Source organism: Plutella xylostella, chromosome 3, assembly GCF_932276165.1.
Source record: "Plutella xylostella chromosome 3, ilPluXylo3.1, whole genome shotgun sequence".
Taxonomy (NCBI): domain Eukaryota; kingdom Metazoa; phylum Arthropoda; class Insecta; order Lepidoptera; family Plutellidae; genus Plutella; species Plutella xylostella.
The window spans coordinates 5159329-5180234 of record NC_063983.1 but is presented as its reverse complement, the minus strand read 5'-3'; the positions used below and the strand labels follow the sequence as shown (position 1 = coordinate 5180234).

General features: G+C 38.3%; 2 protein-coding genes across 24 annotated transcripts; one reads left to right on the top strand and one right to left on the bottom strand.

Moving 5' to 3' along the window:
- Positions 1-1042: 1042 nt before the first annotated feature.
- LOC105380107 (60S ribosomal protein L11) lies at positions 1043-3424 on the bottom strand. Its single transcript, XM_038117171.2, has 5 exons — positions 3285-3424; positions 2861-3025; positions 2369-2518; positions 1814-1961; positions 1043-1203 (listed from the first exon to the last, which is right to left on the bottom strand). Exons 1-5 carry the CDS (start codon positions 3288-3290, stop codon positions 1073-1075), a joined length of 600 nt encoding a protein of 199 aa, XP_037973099.1. The 5' UTR covers positions 3291-3424; the 3' UTR covers positions 1043-1072.
- Positions 3425-4418: 994 nt separating this feature from the next.
- LOC105394928 (zinc finger protein OZF) lies at positions 4419-20870 on the top strand. 23 transcript variants are annotated; one of them, XM_038116792.2, is made up of 22 exons: positions 4419-4586; positions 6156-6318; positions 7366-7525; positions 7843-7908; positions 8138-8230; positions 8491-8574; positions 8928-9072; positions 10360-10470; positions 10616-10726; positions 10892-11002; positions 11143-11253; positions 11704-11787; positions 12372-12455; positions 12626-12796; positions 12901-13071; positions 13321-13491; positions 14146-14215; positions 14523-14684; positions 15093-15221; positions 15603-15709; positions 16043-16122; positions 16598-20870. In XM_038116792.2, exons 2-21 carry the CDS (start codon positions 6284-6286, stop codon positions 16111-16113), a joined length of 2247 nt encoding a protein of 748 aa, XP_037972720.1. In that variant the 5' UTR covers positions 4419-4586; positions 6156-6283; the 3' UTR covers positions 16114-16122; positions 16598-20870. The 23 variants fall into 23 exon arrangements, with proteins under 23 accessions (XP_037972720.1, XP_037972724.1, XP_037972723.1 ...); XM_048622357.1 differs by lacking the exon at positions 4419-4586 and adding an exon at positions 4662-5036; XM_038116796.2 differs by lacking the exon at positions 10360-10470.
- Positions 20871-20906: the final 36 nt, after the last annotated feature.

Sequence of the window (20906 nt, the reverse complement as noted above, 5' to 3'; positions counted from 1 at the left end):
CCGATCAGTCAAGGGTCTCAAGGTCAAGATCAATATTACTTTTGTGGAATTATAAAGAGCTGCAATTACACATCGTTCTTGTTATTTTTTTCAAATGTGAATTTAATTTCAACTTTAATAATTATTTTTGACGATGCACATTTAAGAATAAAATATGCGTCACATTGATAGACTTCACTTTGCCAATAAAGCCACACCCAAAAGACCAAGTTTGTAATTGTAATATTATTGTGAATGATCAGCGCTGTAAATACTTTTGAACTGAGATTTTAATGTAAACATTTTTATTAATGTGAAATAATCAGTGCTGTAAATACTTTTGAACTGAGATTTCAATTTTTTTATATAAACCTGTGTTTGAAATCCATTTCTCCTTATAATATAAACCTTGTGTTATTCAAACCTTCTTTCATCCATCTTTACATCAGCTTCAGTAAGACACTTGAAAAGTACCTACTGTAACATTTTCGAAGTAAATTTTAATATTATGGAATATTATGAATTATCGAATCAAATTTCGTTACTGATAAATCAATTATCTCTTTTAGCACCAATTACATAATTCTACTAAAATTTCATGAAGAAAATGCACTTAACCACTCTAAATACATAATAGTTTTCTAACGCTCGGGAATACGACCGTTGCCGAACAATGACGAAGATTTCTATGTGCATTATCAATTTTGGGGAACTGTACCCATTGTTAGAATAATGACATCATAGTATCAATTTATTTCCAATGCAATTATTATAATAAACTTTGTAAGAATAATGTATTTTTGTTTGCAATGCTCCCTTGCGGTGTAGCAGGGGTAAATGAACTCTTATATTGTGTATTTCTATTTTTACACCCTAATGTAATAGGGGGACAGCTTTTATTGCCCCACCCGGAAATCAAATCCAGTGGTTGTGGAAAATTCAGAGTTACCAATATGCCACAAATCACATTATCTTTCTTTGACTAGAGTGTCGCCTAGACTACCCTACTATATTATGCTTAGAGGATTCTAAAGAGAAAGGATCGATAAATAAAATTCTGCAATGTGTTAAGATGTTTTATATTTACTTATGTTTACTTGGCTTTGCTGTTAAGGATGATACCATCGTATTTCTGTTGGAACCACTTCATAGCATCCTCCTTGGTCAGGCGGTGGGGGAACCCAACCTTGCCAGTCTTGCGTCTTCTGTGGGCTACGTTGAAACCTGGAATTTATATTAACACCCATTATTAATTTATACAAAGCAAAAATGATAACATTGACGCGCAATGCTTTAGGGCTCTCACATATAAACATGATTCGACGTGGCATCGTAAAAACGTCTCTTTCTAACTTGCAGGAGTTGCAGGTGTTCCAATGGGGGAGAGTGATAGAGTGGTACGAAGTCGTATCGTGATTATGTATGGAAACACAATAGTCTATTTTGTCATTAAATGAGATGTAATTTAATAACTTGTACCTAAATCTGTATGAGAATATGCCAATGATAAAGTAAATTCTCTCTAGAATTAGTTTAATGTTGCACATAATTTACAGAGTGTGGTTATTGAAAATCTACACCCTTGAACAAATGTGCAGAAACATTATTCAGGCATTATGAATCCAACATTGTGGTATTCTGACATACAGGTATTTAAAATACTTAACAAGTTTTTGTGTAACTTGGATATTCATGAGATTGATACTGATAACAAAATCTATAATTTAATCTGTACTTACTGTAAAAAAAATCCACTAAAATAATACCTTATCCTATGGATATTTGGTTTTGATCAGGGATTATAATAATATTTTGAGAAAGCCATAAATCTCACCTGGCCTGCCAAGTACGACGTAGAAGTCAAGACCGTAGATACCGATGGCGGGGTCGTATTTGATACCCAAGTCAATGTGTTCCTGGATACCAAAGCCAAAGTTACCGGTGGCTGAGAAGTTGTCACGCCTCAACTCGTATTCTCGTACCTGAAACCATCACAATAATAATCAAAAAAAGTTCACTAAAATTATGCATAAATTGCATTCATAAGAGGTTTAAATTCAATAAGGATTGAAAGCTTTTGCTTGTGTGTTCACACTAATTTGAAACAAACTTATACATAGAAGGAGTTTGTGATGTTTAGGAAGAACTTTTTAGTAGACCACTTTTAAGTTAAAAGATAATAATAGGATAACATTTGTGAATAATATAGAAATAAATGTAATTTCATCGAGTAATCTAAACAGTAAATAATTAGTGTTTAAATGTTGCAATTGAGAAATATTGCTCTAGCATAAATTCAGAAAGTAATCACACACATAATGTGAAACTTAAAAAGAATTCATGCCATTTACATGCACATAGTTTATAAGTAAAAAAAGGATTTGCTTACTTTAAGACCCCTCTCGAGGATTTCCTCAGCCTTGGCTCCACGGACTGTGCAATGGACAGCAATCTTCTCATTACGACGGATACCGAAAGACCTGACAGTGTAGCGGGCCTTTGAGAAGACGGGCTGTTGGCCAGTCAGCTGTTCCAACACCTGAGGAAATTTACATGAGCATAAATAATAGATACAAGTAATTGTAACTGTTTGTCTTAATAAAACAAATAAATAAAACTAAAGAAAGTGTGTACTTGTGAGTCTTAAGTCAGGTTTGTTTGTATGGGAAATTAATATGTTATTTTGAATAAAATTCTGAGTACTACAAAATAAGTGCTTAGAAGTTGCTAATCAAAATGTTATTATTGCACAAATTTACAAAGAAACACACAATGTTATGTGAAACTCGAACAATTTGTGCTGTCTTAACATAACCTCAATAAACACATCATACAAAACAACATTAACAACACAAGCTACACTTTTGAAAGTTAAGTTTACCTTCGCCGCTCGTGTAAGCCTGTCACCAGACTCTCCCACACAGATGTTCAGGCACAATTTCCTGATATGCAGGTTTCGCATAACATTTTTGGAGTTGTCTTTAGGTGCCTTCTTTTCTTTCTTCTCCTTCTTCTTATCTTTCTTCACCGCTGGTGGTGGTACACGCTGAAAATAAGAGTTTCCATTATTTTACTGAAGTTCCTTTCACATGTTCACTGTTTCACTAAAATTTCAAGAATGAATAGATTCGGCAAGTCAGGTTATATTATTTTGAGACGAGATATCTTGGTCAGAGAAAATAAATTTGGCAATTATCGAATAACTTAAGTATCCCGTGTTCATTAGCAATGTTTCTTTTAACACAAATATAGATTATTTAGCAGATTTCATTGGATTATTTTACACAAAATCACAAAACACCCACCGCCATGGCTACAACTTTTCAAAAGAAACCATAGACAACAGACAAATCTCAAACTAAAAAGTCAATTTGACAACGTCAACGATTTCGTGTTTTGTAATCTGTGGCAGAATAGTGATGTTCTAGTAACGCCACCTCAATCCGTTACCGTGCATCTTATAGGTAGACTAACGCCTATCGGTATTTTGCTATCAGTAGAGTAGGTACCAGATTTTTTCTTATGTTTATTCTTGCTTGTAGCACAACTTTATTTTCTATACAGGCATTATTAATTATGGCCCCTGGAGTGGAAGTACTTACCTATAAATCTTCTAGTCATTAACTACATAACAGGAAATATTCCTTTTTTTACCTGACTACGGCGAAGCAAAAGGGAGGGTTATGATTTTGACCGGTATGTATGATGTATGTATTTAAAAAGAAAAAGAGGTAACTTTACATATTTTTTTTCACCTGTAGGTAAGTAGCTGTTATGTTTATTATGTTAGCTATACAAAATTTAAAAGAAATTAATCTGAATAAGTAATAACATAGCCTACGGAGCCGTGGTCCGTGATCCTAGTTCGGTCAAGCGTCCGCTTCTCACGGCATATTTAAATCCCGGTTGTGATATATTATGGAGTGTATGGAATGCGTGTACAAAGTCTTTGTGCATAGGTCTACTATTGCTCCTCTGTGAAGGAAAACATCGTGAGGAAACTCGAACCCGTACATTTAAATGGGATTGGTTGAAAGACGGTCTAGTTTAGACCTTAACTGGATATGAACAAAGACTCTATTCGAGTTAGCCAGATCTAGGCACTTCCACCCCAGAGAAAAGAGTATAATTTAATGAAAAACTGAATGTCCTCATAGTATTAGTGCTTATTATGAAATTAGTAAGTAACTTAGTAATAATATAGTCAATACCGTTTTATTTTAGAATCTAATTTATTATTTATGTATTTACCTACCTATCATAGTAAAATTTAATAAAAACTAAAGGCCTTAGCAGTCTATTTGAGGTCTAAAGTACTTAAAGAAACGAGACCAATAATTTGTTAATTATTAACAAGTAATTAATTTTATGGCAAATCAGCCTTAAATTTCGCGCCATAATTTTAATTGGTGGAGAAGTCGGTCCCAAGCGTTCGCGGCTTCTATGCGCACGAACGAACGCGCAGAACAATGAGGTAGCAGCCATTTTATGTCGGTGTCTAAAGAAAAACATAATTCGAATGGCCAATCTTAACAAAATTGTGTAATTAGTGTTTTAATTTATGTGATTCCCTAAACGCGTTGTGTAATAAGTGTTTCTTGACTAATGTGAGTAAATATTGTGTTTTTTTGATGGTCTAACTTGATTATTTTTATCGAATTGGAATCAAACATTACCTTAATAAAATCTCTAAGTAATTCCTAAGCGAAATAAAGAGTAATAATTCTGATAAGTTCTGCGGAATCGCTACTTAAATCCGCATACTATTGTCAGTAGAATTTTGTTTTTGTTTACGGACATAAATTACCTATCAAACCGCGAACTATCTATCGTCTGTATTTAGGATATTGTGTGTGACATAACTCTGTAGAATAAGCGGTAAAGTGTATTTTAGTGTGTGTTTTGTTTACATTATCATATTAGCGGTCACCTAATTGATATTTGACGAGCGACCGGCTCCGCGCAGCCTCTGCTCGAGACTTGGGGACAAAATTCAATAACGAATTGGCCATTTTATTGATGGGCTCGGCCGAGGGGGAGGCTGGGTGGAGACTCGGGTGAGCTTCCGCCATTATTTCCTAAAATGCATTTCACTTTTCGTCATTTGTTTATGTTTGTCCTTGCCTTTTGTATGTTGACTGTAGTAATATGTACAAATCCATAGATATACAGTTCTTATTTAGATATAACCAAATACATAATATATCAAGCAGACTGATATGATAAGCTTGTAGTTCTGTACATAGGTGTAATGTATAGTCTGGCTGTATGCACCTACATTGTTATATATTATGTGCAAGCTATGACTTCAATCAGGGTGAGCAGTCAATGGCCTGTATGCATAAAATGAAATCATATGCATTTACAGTGCATATGTAACGAGATTATGGAGATGGCACATCAGTATTGATTTATGTGCATTATGTAAAATTTTGCTTCCATCACTATTAATAATGCTTTCTTTGTTTATTCAAGTGTATTATATGTAACTTTCTATTTATGCATTTGAAATTTCTGTACTAATGTTTAACTATTAATTTCATGTAATTATCAGCAGTTGGAACAGCTGAGATCCCATTTTTTGTTGTAGTTTTCACATAAATTGGGAATAAGATATTTACATACTTACTTTTGATAATCCATTGAATCTAGTAAGAAAATGGGTAAAAGGAATCTTATAAGTTTCATAAATAAAACCTAACTCATTATTGTATACATCAATATTGCATTTATATATTTGGTCACTCAAACTTTTGTTGTTAATTAAGAATAAAGACAACATTAACCTGACACATTCTGGCAAATCAGACACATCTAATAATCGATAATGTCTGGTGTATGAATGGGTCATCCTGATAATAGTGTTTAAAAGTTATATTTTTGTTTTTTGTAACCTGCAATAGCGATCATGCACATATCTAGTTTTCCCTATTTTCTTGATAAAATAATTACCTTTATAAGCCGTTAAGGTTTTAAGCTGCAGAGTTATGTACTATGAGGTGAGCTGACAATGCTCATGGCTTGCCTGATCAAATCTTAATGTATTGTCTATCAGTCAAGTCTTATCCTTCTCATACATAGTATTAACATAACAAACAATCTTAGCAGCCAAATAGTATTGTATTTATAAGAGATCTCTTCTGCGAGCTTTAAACCATAGACAATGTATTTCCCAGGTGGGGCTTGAGAATGGGTGCGTTGGAGCGGCGCGATTAGTTTCCCGGCGCACTGGGGCGTCGGGGGTGTGGCGCGGGGCGTAGGAGTCCCGGTGCCGCCCCCCGGCGACCTGCTCGCCACCATCTCCATGTTCGAGCAGCAGATCAAGGCCGAGCCCATGAGGTGAGGACCATATAGGGAGACAGCCGTAGTGATGTATTCCGAGAACCGTTGGCAGGCAGTAACTGAGAACTATTCTGACTGGGTAATCCTTTTACCATGATGATAATAGACCCTAGTTCAGCTCTAGTGTTTGTTGCTGATACAATTAAGAAGAGAAAAAGGTGAGGAATCATTAAAATTTGCAGGAGATAAGATTGATGTGAATTGTGCAGTGAATACAGCATTTTTTTTAGATTTCACGATATACTTTATGTAGTATACTGTACAATAAAATTGCACCCTTACATTGGACATGTCATTCATGTACAAGTGCCCATTACTTTAGGTAGGTCATTGCACCATCTTTATGATGTGATGTGAATACGCTCTCAGTCAGACCTTGTCTTTGGAGCTCAAAGATATTTATTTTTAGGTGTAGTAAATTTAAGTCAAAGATTAGCGTTATTCAGTAGCTGATTTGATCATTCAACTAGAAATAGGTCTAATAGATCAGCTGATGAGTTGTAATTATCGAGTGTAAAATCTGCTAACTAAAAAAACTGATTAAAATATATATTTACATATTCATTGCAAAAGTAATAGGTCATTTAAATTGTCATAGCTGCCTTCCTGATGTAATGCATCACATTGAATAATTTCATTTTCTTACAGAGAATAATTTTAAGCATAGAGATCACAGTTCATTAGTAATTCAAGGCTAGACATATGATGTGTAAAATATGCTAACTACAAAATGTTAAATGTGTGCTAAGTGTCTCAAATACTAACACTCAGCCATAATGTTCAATGTGCATCTATGCGTTATCGTTTAAATTTATAAGTTATTCCCTACACCCATGAGCTTGCTAGCTAGCTTTTTCCTATATATTTTGAACAATGGTTGGTAGATGTTAGCGAAATCTAAAAATAAGTAAAGTTTTATATCTATTTATTCAATAATCCTCAATCCATCCATGTATTTGTGTAATTTACAACTTCACCTGACTACCTATCCAATAAAAGTACACTCCAATCTCCCCACATAACCCTACACCTCCAACTCCACAGCTTCTACAGCCATGGGGGTGTCCACGGGGGCGGCTCGCTGGTGCGCTCGGAGTCGCACCTGCTGGGGCTCGGCCAGCACCCCGAGGACTCCAAGGACAGCCTCGCGCACCCGCACCAGGACATGCTGCACCAGCAACAGGATATGCAGCATGATGATGAGGTGAGGAGTTTAGACTGTAAGGGGATTTAGGGGATGTATGCAATGGTTACATTTATGCCTGACAGGTGCGGGAAATCATTTGGGACTTTCTCACTGCTTTGTAGAAGCACTGCACTGAGTGTGAAGTTTTCTGAGTTTCTTTCTAACCTGGGTGTTGATACCTCAGTAGATCATAGCCATTAAAGTTTTTCAGTGACATTATTCTTCTGAAACAATTTTTATTATTGCTTATAATTAGACAACAAAGATTTAATAGACTCAAGTATTATAACCAACTCTTTTGTATTGTTAATATACTTTTATTTCTCTTTATGCAGCTGAGCTTCAAAGGAATGGACGACGAAGGGGTTGATATGGACATGGATGGCAGGCAATGCTCTCAGGTAAATAAATAAATATTTATGGCAAAGTAGATCAATAGGTATGTCCTTTTACCATTTCAACTCAAAAGTTTTTTTTTGTTTTTTCAATTTATTCCAGGGATATAAAGTAGCCTATATTTCCCAAAGATAAAACATTCAAATAATCTATCATCTTATACAATTTATAAGAATAGTTTTTCCAATTAGATGTATACTTATTGCACTTATAACATATTATTTTTTGTATCAGGGCATGGGCGTGGACATGGGCTCAGTACAAACAAAGATGGAGGTCACGAACGGGTCTCAATCCACGCCGCGATCCAAGCCGCAAGCCTGTAAGGTAAGATATTTTAATAACTGGTGTAACTCTGACGGTTATGCAATTGATTCTCGGGTACTGGATGTGCAAAATGAATGACAATACCACAAGGGCTTAGAAAGGCAGCTGGTAGTGGATGGATGAGGAAGACTGAGGATTTTGCACTCCTTGGGTGAAACCTCAGTCCGACAATGGATGATGACTTAGCAATTCTTCTTTACAGTTGACTGAGATTACACATCTAAGTACAAAGAATAAAATGTATAATTTTACACCCACAGGTTTGCGGTAAAGTCCTCTCATCAGCCTCTTCATACTACGTCCATATGAAGCTACACTCTGGAAACAAACCATTTCAGTGCACTGTAAGTAATAAATACTGTTAATAAATTATAACTTAGCCTTCATCCTTATAGAATTCTTATTCTAACTCGATTTTCGAATATGGACTACTTTACCTACTTGCTACATACATTCAGGGTTACATTATATCAGTGAACTGCCCAAATTCAGGACTTGCAACTTGGCTACTCAAACTTACTCCAAAATTTTATCTTGTAATGCTACTCAATTTCTACTACGCAAACACAACCCAACCATGCGAATTTTAAATTACATATTTTACCATCGACCTCACCATTCGTTCCTGTTTGCTCCAATCGCACAACTGCACGGTTCATTCATCTTTGGTCCCTACTCACAACCCTTTCACCTTCAGGTGTGCGACGCGGCGTTCTGTCGCAAGCCGTACCTCGAAGTGCACATGCGCACGCACACCGGCGAGCGCCCGTTCCAGTGCGACCTCTGCCTCAAGCGCTTCACGCAGAAGTCCAGCCTCAACACGCACAAACGCGTACACACTGGTAAGTCACAGCTGGGATGAAGTGGAGTGGTGTGACGGGAATAGACCGGGCCTGTAGATGAATGTTGAGTTTGCAAGCCTTATATATTTTTTTACTTACACTTAATTAATGTTCTACTTTTTCTTAATTAATGTTATACATATTTATACTCTTCAGGTATAATCAAAGTATATTTTTCTGATATAATGCGTTATACATTATGTATGCATTTTTATGTTTGATTTATTTAAATATTTTATACCTTTTAACTAATTTAAAAAAATAATAGTATGTTATCACAGTTATCAGACAGGCTCCGTCGATTCCCAGTTTTATTTTTATCTTGTTCTCAATAACCATTTCATACCAACCGATTTTTATTAGAGTATACTGTGCTGTGTTATTCTTATCTCTAATTTTACATTTTGTACTATTGAGCCAATCCTACGATTTTGTTTTAATGTAATTTCCATATGACCCCGCTTTTTAGGCTAGCATTAAGAGAATCTAAATATCTACTAAAAAATTATCATTCAAACCTTTTTGTTTTATTTTTTACTTTTACAAGGATGGAGGTTTCTTAGTCATTCAAAAAGTTATGTTTAGTTTTATATGGAAGTTACATTCTTACATTTTAATTGAGATATCAAGCAATGAATTTTTAGGGATTTCTTATATACATTTGATTATATTTGAACTCGACCAAAAACCTCCTCCTGTTTTCTATAAAAACAATAATAATGAAGAATTTAATTTCATATTTACACATTTTACTTTGCAAAAAAACATCAACATAGGCCTTACATCCAAAGATATGCCTTGTTTTAACGCCCTGAACCTTTGACCATTTTTGTTCAAAATATAACCTTTATTTTTTCCTGAATTGTATAATGTGTAAATTACAAGTACCTACTGTTATTTTAATTTCGACTGTTCTATTCATTATTTACTGGTACTTAGAAAAGCAACCCACTCCCCTTTTTTAAACAGTGTAGGATTATGAGAAATATATTGATTATAACAAGTAAAGATGTTATTTTATGAGTGCATAATACCTGTGCACCGTAGTGCATACTTGAATTTTGTACATGACACTGCTCCGTTCAATCAAATATAGAGTTACCAATGCATATGCCTAACCCAAATTGTGAATAGTTTTTGAGTTGTGTCTAAGCGCCAGTCAGGCAGCGGTCAGGGCGTGAGGAATGTTGTTGATGTAGAAACAGGGGGAGGGGGGGGCGCGCAGCGGAGGCGGCGGCGTCCGCTGCGCGCCCTCAGCCGCAGTAACCGGACCGACGTCGCTTCTAGATGAGCACATGCGCGCCTTGATGGTGAAGGACCGCCCCTACCAGTGCGAGCTCTGCCTCATGCGCTTCACGCAGAGCTCCAGCCTCAACCGACACAAGAAAACACACACGGGTGGGTCCTACTCCTAGCACCAAGCCGCATCTACCTCCCATCCTCTTCACCAATACTCTTACTCACTCTACTTATCCGACCGGCACCATTCACTATTAGCTGTATTGTAAAGCCCTAATCTGACTATGCCGATGGTTTCGTTCAGAGGAGCACAGGCGCGCGTTGCTGGCTAAGGAACGGCCCTACCAGTGCCACGTGTGCTATGTGCGATTCACCCAGAAGTCAAGTTTGGGCCGACACGGCAAGATACATACCGGTGGGTCCCTAGTTGCCTTCTAGCTCGTATGAGAAGTGTCGGTGTAGCCGGACGTACTTACTACCTCCCCCTGAATGTGTGTGTGAGTGCAGAGTGAGGCTAGGATTTATCGTTTAAGTGTTGTGCGCTCTCGCAGCGAGCTATATCTGACTGTATACGTTGTAGAGGAGCACAGACGGGCCCTGTTAGAGAAAGTGCGGCCGTACCAGTGCCACATCTGTTATATGCGCTTCACTCAGAAGTCCAGCCTGGGCCGACATGGGAAAATACACACTGGTAGGCATTTTGCCCTAAACTCCTTTAAGTAGACAATTTATGATTTTAATTTATTTTATTTTTTAGTCCACACGATACTAGGCACTATGGACGATTGTATCAGAACTTATGTTGTAGCTGAATTTTGTTGGTATTTCTAGAGGAGCACATCCAATCGCTGATCAACAAAGTGCGCCCCTATCAGTGCGACATATGTGACAAGCGGTTCACGCAGAAGTCCAGCCTTGGCACTCATAAGCGTATACATACTGGTGGGTCTCTCTCATTTACATAGCTTCTTACTCTCATTACGGTCTCTCAGCCACAACTCAAGTCTTATAGCCTCAACTATAACACTCACTTGTGACTCTGATACCTGTGTTTTGTGAATAGTTTTAAGGGCTCCCAAACACTTTGTGTGACAGTAACATACGGTTAGCGATTGGGAGGTGTTTACTTATGATTTTATAGACCGAATAGAAAATAACTTGTAGAATGATCCAGTCTAACATTACTAGGTGGCACGCGCTCAAAAACTATTCACAAACCGTTAAAGCATGTGTACGTTGTGAGATTGCGTTAAGTGTAACTTAGGGAACGTTCTAGATGGACAAATAAAGAATTTAGCGAGATGTTGAGTAGTGGCTAGCTAGCGTGTTAGCGTGTAATGAATTATTTGTCCATCGTGGTTTTGTTTTGTTTCTCTGTCCCCGTCCCGGCAGGCGAGCGGCCCTTCCAGTGCACCGTCTGCCTCAAGTCCTTCACGCAGAAGTGCGCGCTCAATTTGCACGAAAAAATACATACGGGTTAGTAGCCCACATATATTATTACCGAGTACCCCTTGACTTCGTCTAGTGCAATCTTTACTGACTCGTCGCCTCACGCCACTTAGCCATTCTTTCTTTTAGCGTCATGCTTCACTCCCATTTTCCGTTGCTCGCCTAACCCGTTCATTTTGCGATTCTTCGGTTCGATTCAAGCTTCACCACTCGTAGCTTCCGACTAACATCTCATTTCGTTAACTCAACATTCGCGCTTTAACATATTATATCAGTTTCTGCACTAAACATTAGATACTAAAAAGAGAATAGTTGCGACCATCTTTCATCTTTGCCAAGTTTACATAACATTTTATATCTGTGTCATTTTATACTTCATCATTTTCTTTGTGAATATTAATGTGTTCACAAAAGCGGTAATGCAATCGCCGTAATGATGACGCTTCCTAGCGGCTCGTGGCCGGGACAGCCCGGCCTCGAGCGTCTAAATTGGGGTTCGTTCGGGCGGGTCGCGAGATTGGCACGCGGGCGTCGGCGACGTGCGTTACTCGCTTTTGTGTGTGCACTGGGCGCAGTGGCAGCGCCCATACCGCCCTCTCCCTCGCACGCAGGCGAGCGGCCGTACCAATGCGACGCGTGCCTCAAGCGCTTCACGCAGAAGTCCAGCCTCAATATACATAAGAGGACGCACACAGGTGGGTGTCGTCTCCTCGCGGAGCGGTCGTCGCCCCCGCCCGCCCCTCGCGACCCGCCCCGTCGCCCTGTACTAGTGTAGCGGCGGGCGGGGGTCGGCGCCCGCTCCGCCGCTAGCCGGCGAGTAGCGCCGCGCGTCCGCCGCCTCTATAATGTGTGTGTTGGGCGGCAGTCCAGGGCAGACCGTTCCAGTGCCTGTCGTGCCCCGCGGCCTTCACCTGCAAGCAGTACCTGGAGATACACACGCGCACGCACACCGGCGAGCGCCCCTACCAGTGCGACATCTGCCTCAAGCGCTTCACGCAGAAGTCCAGCCTCAACATCCACAAGCGGACGCACTCAGGTACGTGGCGAGCGACAGGGACGGATGATATGTGGGCTACTACTGAGTGATGCGTGGATGAGGGAGGTAGGGCACGGCAAGCACTAACCGCTCTTCCGTCACAGTCCAGGGCCGGCCGTTCCAGTGTCTGCAGTGCCCCGCGGCCTTCACCTGCAAGCAGTACCTGGAGATCCACAACCGCACGCACACCGGCGAGCGCCCCTACCAGTGCGACGTCTGTCTCAAGAGATTCGCGCAAAAGTCTACACTCAACATTCACAAACGAACGCACACAGGTCAGTCGCAATGCTTGCGTTTTATTTCAATTTATAAGTATGATCAAATTACGTATCTATAGTGTTATTCTGCTGTTATTGCCTATATCATCAATAACTATTTCTGATCGAATCATCCCAGCTAAAGTTGTCGGTGCCACACGTTAGTTTTAAGTCCTTACAACATAATACCAAAGTAGCATCCCCCTTTTACATTTACCAAAAAAAAACTCCCACAACTCGTGACTGATGCATAACTGCGCACGGCAGTGCAAGGGCGTCCCTACCAGTGCATGGAGTGCCCGGCGGCGTTCACCTGCAAGCCGTACCTCGAGATCCACATGCGAACGCACACCGGCGAGCGCCCCTTCGAGTGCGACGTCTGTTACAAGCGGTTCACGCAGAAGTCCACGCTCAACATACACAAGCGCATACACACCGGTACGGGCGGGGGCTGGGCTTGGTTTTGTTCTCTTGAGCATGACGTTGCAACTTTTCCATGTCTCTGTGATTTCACGGGATTTATAAAGTGGCATCTCTCTGAATACTACATTGGAAAATATATAAATATAATCTTTCAAGACAAACTTTAAATGCACGCTGGTTTTTAAGAGGCATGTTTGATGAAATTTGATTTATAATTGTAAATGTAAATAAGTACTTAATCAAGCTCCAGTTCTACGCTAAACTAAGCATATAAGATGATTTTGGAAGACGGCAATCTGCGTTAGCAGGTATAACATTCGGTAACATTTTTTGGAATTTCTTGATATTCTAAACCTATGATGTGGCACCGACAATTTTGTTCTCACCATATCTCATTCGCTACATCATCATTCACTGTCATTTTATAAATATAATAAATTAAAATTGTTATATGATTTCAGACTACCTGTCTAATTGCATCTTGCCGTCTTTCTAACATAAGTTGCTTTATTTCATTAGTTTAGATTCATTATCTTAATAATTCATAGCTCGCATTCATTTAATGTAATAATATGTATACCTTTCAGTAGTGGTAGTGTTTCGTAGTTCTATCATACTTATTTATACTTTACTTGCATGCATACTCATACGCTGTACCTATTTTTTCAGGTGAACGTCCATACGCGTGTGATATATGCCAGAAAAGATTTGCAGTGAAGAGTTATGTGACAGCACACAGGTATGTTAAATTACACCGAAATACATTTTTTTATTACTATGCAGGTAGTAGCTTCATTAGTACCAATTTATTTGTAATTCACAAACTGCATATTCAAATATTCATTCATTCGAACATTGAAGGTCTGTGAGTTTGACAAGGTACCAAAGTATAGCTATTTATGCGGCTGACCATACTACATCCCGAAATAGATTTAAGACCTACTTTCAACGTATCTTTTAAAACTGTAATAATATATATGCTGTTGGTGTATCTATAATAAATAAATCAGAATAGAATTACAATATAACCTTTATACCGTTGTCAGATGGTCGCACGTAGCCGACAAGCCTCTCAACTGCGACCGCTGCTCGATGACGTTCACGTCCAAGTCGCAGTTCGCGCTTCACATCCGCACGCACACGGCCGGCTCGTGCTACGAGTGCAGCGTGTGCGGACGCACCTTCGTGAGGGACAGCTATCTCATACGGTGAGTGGACTATATTTACCTTACGTGGTATAATAATAATAATAATAGCCAGAGACGCGGGTTCGCATCCCGGCGCTGACACGTACCAATGAGTGCTTCGAATTTAATACAATGTATACCATCACTCTTACGGTGAAGGAAAACATCGTAAGGAAACCTCGATAATGTGAACCCACCAACAATCCGCAGTGGACCAGCGTGGTGGAAAATGGTCCAAACTTTGGAAGGCAGTACCATCGGGATAATTATGCAGATAGGTTCCACTCGAGAGAGCCAGGTACTTACACCCCCACAGAGAATACAATAGAACCCCTAATATGTTCAGCAAGGGCTACTTCTTTCTTATGACACAACATACCCCAACCGCAACCATACCCCGGTATCAATAAACTCCCCATTCCCCCGCAGCCACCACAACCGCGTGCACCGCGGCGAGACGCACAGCAACGTGTCGGCCAACAGCATCGGCGGCCTCGGCAGCGTCGCCGCCAACAACGCAGGAGGGAACTACGACTCCGCGGCCGTTTGTGACTTAAGGTAAAAGGGGTAGTAGTAGTAGTAGGTTGCCTTTTCTCCTTGGATACTCATTTAGGGCTTCATCTGTCGTATAGAGCTAGCTCAGGATACATCCATCCATTTCACATGAAGCTATTAATATATATCTCATATTTGCCATTCCTGAAAAGCTACACAAGTAGACTTATCGCATAATATGTGTTATAGTAAGTAAATCAAAACCATAGGCTACTTGAATGTCCAAGCCACTATAGCAATAATTTGTACTCTATTTACCTAGGTGTAATAATGCATAAATTTCAATTATATATACTTGATCAAGTGATGCAGCAAAAATCATAGCATAGCAAATTTAATTTGGCTTTGCGATTTTTTTTAGTATATAAATACTGTTGTTTCCAGTTTCGTCCCGATGGTGAACCGCTACATGACGTCGCAGGGCACGCAGGTGTCCATGCAGGACTCCAGCAAGATGTCCGCCATGTCGCCGCAGTCCATCGCCTCCATCTGTGAGTGTTATTGTTACTCTTCTTCTTATAGAAGCTTAGCGTGTCGGTGGCAAACAGGATAGGTGGTAAGAGAATTTGGCAGAGTTTAGTGCGCCGACCTTAACATGATTGTGCAAAAGTGGTATAGTAAAACGAAAGGAGTGGCCTCAGTAGGCCATTCTGAAGAAATTATGCTCCACGACTTTTGGATAATATATAAAAAAGCTCCTCATGGTTAAAAGTCACAATACAAAGTTTCCATGTCAAATCATTTTCTATTTGACGTGTGTATTAAATGCAATTTTAAATATTAATCTCAACTTGATAGAAATGTAAACCATTCGTTTGTTCCAGCGTCGCCCCCTCCGCCGCACACGCCCACGCCGCAGCCGCAGATGTCGGGCTCCATGCACCTCGCCGACTGATCGCCAGAGGTACGTACCCTCTTAACTATACAGAGTGTTGCAAAAAGGGTATCTCTCTCTCTATAAGCCGAAACCGACTTGTACAGCATGTTATACCTATGCCCGAAAACGGAATCAGTATGTCAAAATTCGCAAAAAAAAACATTCTCTACATAGTAAAAAGTCACATGGCCAACAAAGTTTCTATGGAAAATTAATATTATTCTGATTTCAGAATATTACTCTGATTTTTCGGGTTTAGATAAGTATAACATGCTCCACACGTAGGTTTCGGCTTAGTAACTATGGATACCCTTTTTGCAACACCCTGTAGAAGGCCTAACACAGGGTGTAGGACGCGCACGCCAAGACGAGACAAAAGTTTAACGTCGCGAGGCTTCGATAGCGAGAGCGACGGAAAACGTCAAATCTTGGCATGCGCGTCTAAATCCATCAATACAATCTAAACAACAGCAGATGTAAACAACTAACGTTTCTCTTACAGCTGCTGGTTGACTAAGCGGCCACATGTGCAATATGAAAACCCAATGGCAGCCATCAACAAAGCAGTAAAATTGATATAATCAAATGCGGTGGACAGCTCTTCGGCGCTGGGCTCGCTGGCATGGACTAAGCACAGAAGTTTTTTTTATATTTTATTTCTAGTTATTTATTTACCCACTGTTAAGTTCTTCCGCCATGACGTAAACGGTAATATTGTATGGGAAGAGTGTGGAGGTGGAGAGCATTTATTACGTTACGCTTCAGGAATCCCTCGGCGAGCGGCGCGACGCAGAGACATCGTAGTCGGTAGCTGTAGGCGGTGGCACGCATGTGATTTATATATCCAAGCTGTGATTTATCGATACCATCACATATGATATGCTTAGTGGTGGCATTCATAAATCGTTAGTCTCATCATAGATTGTAGGCCTAAATTTTGATCTCATATTCTAATTTGCATAGTGGTAAAAGTTTGGACCGGGAATGGTAAATCTTCAACTTGAAATTCTAAATTGTAATGTTCACCATTATCATGTACCACATCTTCATTAGGTGTAGAATGTAACAATATCTTATTGCAATGCTTTAACTTTATAGAAATCGTCAGTGTATATGGAATTCAATAATTTTATAGTATTGTTACCAGTAAGGTATATTGATGAAGGAAGTTGGGGACTCTGAAAGTCCGATCCTAGGATATCTCTGATCATCCTCATCACTGAGATAGCTACGAGGAGTTGGTAAACAAGTCATAATGAGTAATAACAATAAGTACAAAATAAACGCTAAACTTGCAGAGTCCTATGGAGGCAATATTGATAGCTTCACAAAATTAATAACTTTTAATATGATCTATATTGGAGTAATCCAGAGAAGTGCCTGTTGCAACATAATTTGGCAATATTTTTATGGTGTTACGTTCAGTGAATAAAATGTTGTTCGGTGTTCAATGTATGTGATCAGAGTAGACCCAGGCCCGCGCGGGGCGAGCGAGGGGCGCGGGCGGCGCGGTGAAGCTTCTTACTAAACTTTGTGTGCCTTCTAGCGGATAGCGACATTAGGCAATATCAATCATAGGTTTTAACATACAAATTCATATCCAACTTCATGAGCGACAGTGACACACAACTCATCATTATAGCTGATGAAGTTGGATCTACCAATAACACCATTAATAGCGCCTCATTTACCTCTCATCTCCGATAAATAATATATAATAGTGTATGTAATATTAAAGGCGACATATTTATGAAACAGTGTTGTAGAATGGAAATACTGCTTTATGATCTTTGTATTGTCATCGAGAATGTGTATTTTCTTGTACAAGTAATTATATATAGAGTATAGTGCAGTAGTCTTCCAATACTAACAGATGAACTCTCTGCTACGTCGAGCAGCTGCGGTGCGCCGCGGGGTCCTTATGGTTTGCCATTATGATATCAAAGATAGATTGGTGCCATTTCTATGTAACTGATGTGGTAGCGTAAGTTAGGTAAGTCTGCTGGTCAGGGTAGCGTTGGAAATAAAATATTGTAAGGTTCATTTCGTTTGTGAAAGCTTATGTCTATGTTTGTACAAAAATACGGCTGCATACTTTATTTACTTAGTTATTTTTAAATGTTACAATTTTTTTCTTATTTTATTTAAGTATTATATTTCCTGTTACGTTTTCTACACTGCATACATTATTTTATTTCCATGTTGTGTGTGTCCATGTGCTGGGTCGGAAAATGAAAATGTAAATATTGGTAGGAATTAATTAATCAAAAATGGAAATGAAAATTTAATTTGATTGTTGAACTGAATAAAATTGGAACTATACCTACTAAGAAATATTATAACAAAACTATTAACTGGGGTATGATAAAATCTAAATTCATGTAGATGTACATAATATTATACATAATATAAAAAAGTCGTTTGATAGTCCTCAATATTTTTTTATATTTTGATAGTTCTGTATTTGAATCATAATTAAATGAATGTACGAGGATAGGCCAATATCTCATTATCATTTCTCAGATTAACAATTGAAATACACAACTATAATAATAATATAGATATATATATCGCATTTAGTTGAGACCTTAATGAGCTACTAATAGGTAGATAGTATACCTATATTTCGAATATATTAATACTATATTATCTGAAAAGTTTTACCGAGTTTTAAAAGATCAGTGTTAGTTTCTTACCAAGCCATTGACAACAGTATTATTTAGGGAAACTAGAACTTGTATGAGTTAATCAAGTAGTAGTACACAATATGTAACCGCTCTTCTACCATTACTGAGAGTAGATGGAACCACCATTTTCAATTTACATATAAACCATAGTATAACAATAGACCTTAATGTCATTGGTTAGCACTGCTTTAGAAAGTGCTTCTCAATGTTTTATTACCCATAGATACCTTAATATTAATGGATATAGAAACACCAACTTAGTGAATTAGGTATATAAAGTTTCATATACATACATATGTTAACATTATGTATATCGTGATCAACTTCTATTAATAATTTGTCAAGGGTGATTCTCGTCTAATAGAAATTAGAAGTTTATTTGTTATTCACTTCATTTATTTACGTTGAACGTTTGTTTCTTGTTTATGAGACTGGTGTCACTCTGCGCAAGTTAGTACTAGTCGTGGACATGAGGTTCTATTCACGTTGCGAGGTATTCGCTGCCACAGACCTCAGCGGCCGTCGTCGAGGAATCTCAGGCAATTTCCTCGTAAAGGAATAGAGCCCGAGGCAGTGCAGGCCAACAGCGGACGGAATCCATCAGAGCAATTTATTTAAAATACATAGGTGTACACCGTGGATCCGTGACGCGGGCCTTCGCTGTCAGTCTATTTTACATACGATGGTAGTTATATATTTTAAGAAAAAAAAAACATGAATGATCCATTTTGAATTTACGTAATTATAAAAATGTATAACTATTATTTAATATTTCTCGTATCTCTATTTAATTTGAACCGTAGAAAAGACTGATTTTCGTTAAAGAGTCCACAACGTTAGAATACTCAAGTAGTAGATCGCCAGACGTTACCATCCGAGCGGTTGTGGAGAAGGACCAACAGCTTTTCATAGATCCTGTTTGAACTTTCAGTTGAGGAAACGTACATATCCTATCCCGTGAATGTAATGTATACTTCCCTTGTATCGAGGCAGCACTAGCGCCGCGCGACGGTAGACTTGATTGTGGTAGATTTATGAGCAAATAACAGTGAGCCTTGTGTAATCTTAATGTCTAAGGTACATACTTATTTAGTTTTATTGTATCTGTAGTTACAACTACCGCTTCGCCAACTTATTACGTTGCTTACATTGTAATCATTTACGAGAGTACAGCCTAAGGATTTTAACTTTTTTTTATACTGAGAGCTATTTCTAAGTCACTGATTTTTTACAATTTATAGTAATATATTATACCTTATTAAGAAAATTTTTACTAATGGCTCTAAGCCACTCCCTTAACCAAAAAGGTTTCGACGTATTTTACATCCTTAAATTGGATTTTTTTTACTAAAATTTCTCTAAGCAAACATCATGGCATGTGCTGGGTTTTGGTATGTTCGTCATTTAGTTATAGCTCTTCAGAGTTTTGATGACCAATATATCAGTTTAAACCTTTTTTATTGTTAAAATTTTTAGGCTAGTTTATATTTTACATAAGTTTAGATTTGTTAACTGTGGTGTATTTAACTGCACGTGGAATCAGCTCTTACGGCCTCCTTGGCATTGTTGGTTATTTTAGTCTGACGTCATTGTGATATTGTTTGTAGGGTGCGGTTATTGTCTAGGTCGGTGTATGTGGGTTTGAACAACTTAATCATTCATTTATATTGTTTGTTGTTGATCGTTTGTTTGAAGGTAGTCCTTTCATTGGTGTGCACAACGAGGCTGTAAGAGTGTTTATGTAGTCAGCATTATGTATATGCTTTAATGTGATTTTTTAAATGTACTCTTTATTATAGTCTCATCATCAATATCTAATTAGCGAAACTAACAAAGCGAATATTATTATTTCTTTTCAGTGCATAGCGATTTATATTGAAAAGATCAAATTACAGAGTTTATTTTATTTTATGAAAGAAATGTATAAATCTGAACTTAATATACATTGTAAAATTATCTTTTATTGCTCATATCGCTGAGCTCTATTCAGAAAAAATAATTATGTGAAATACAAATCAGTCAGATTCGTTTAGAAGCCATGTAGTGGAGAAAAATAAACGTGCCATGATATTTGTGGCTACTAAAACACACTTCGTTTTATTTACAAACCTTACACCTTATTAC

What these genes read in the sequence shown, in the direction of transcription:
- LOC105380107 (XM_038117171.2), bottom strand. An exon ending in TCCTCGAGAGGGGTCTTAAA is followed by an intron (nt 1,962 to 2,368) that starts GTAAGCAAATCC and finishes TGATGGTTTCAG; the next exon opens with GTACGAGAATACGAGTTGAG. An exon ending in CGTCGTACTTGGCAGGCCAG is followed by an intron (nt 1,204 to 1,813) that starts GTGAGATTTATG and finishes TATAAATTCCAG; the next exon opens with GTTTCAACGTAGCCCACAGA.
- LOC105394928 (XM_038116792.2), top strand. Translation starts at nt 6,284, where the DNA reads ATGTTCGAGCAGCAGATCAAGGCCGAGCCCATGAG. An exon ending in CCACAAGCGGACGCACTCAG is followed by an intron (nt 12,797 to 12,900) that starts GTACGTGGCGAG and finishes CTTCCGTCACAG; the next exon opens with TCCAGGGCCGGCCGTTCCAG. An exon ending in AGTTATGTGACAGCACACAG is followed by an intron (nt 14,216 to 14,522) that starts GTATGTTAAATT and finishes TACCGTTGTCAG; the next exon opens with ATGGTCGCACGTAGCCGACA.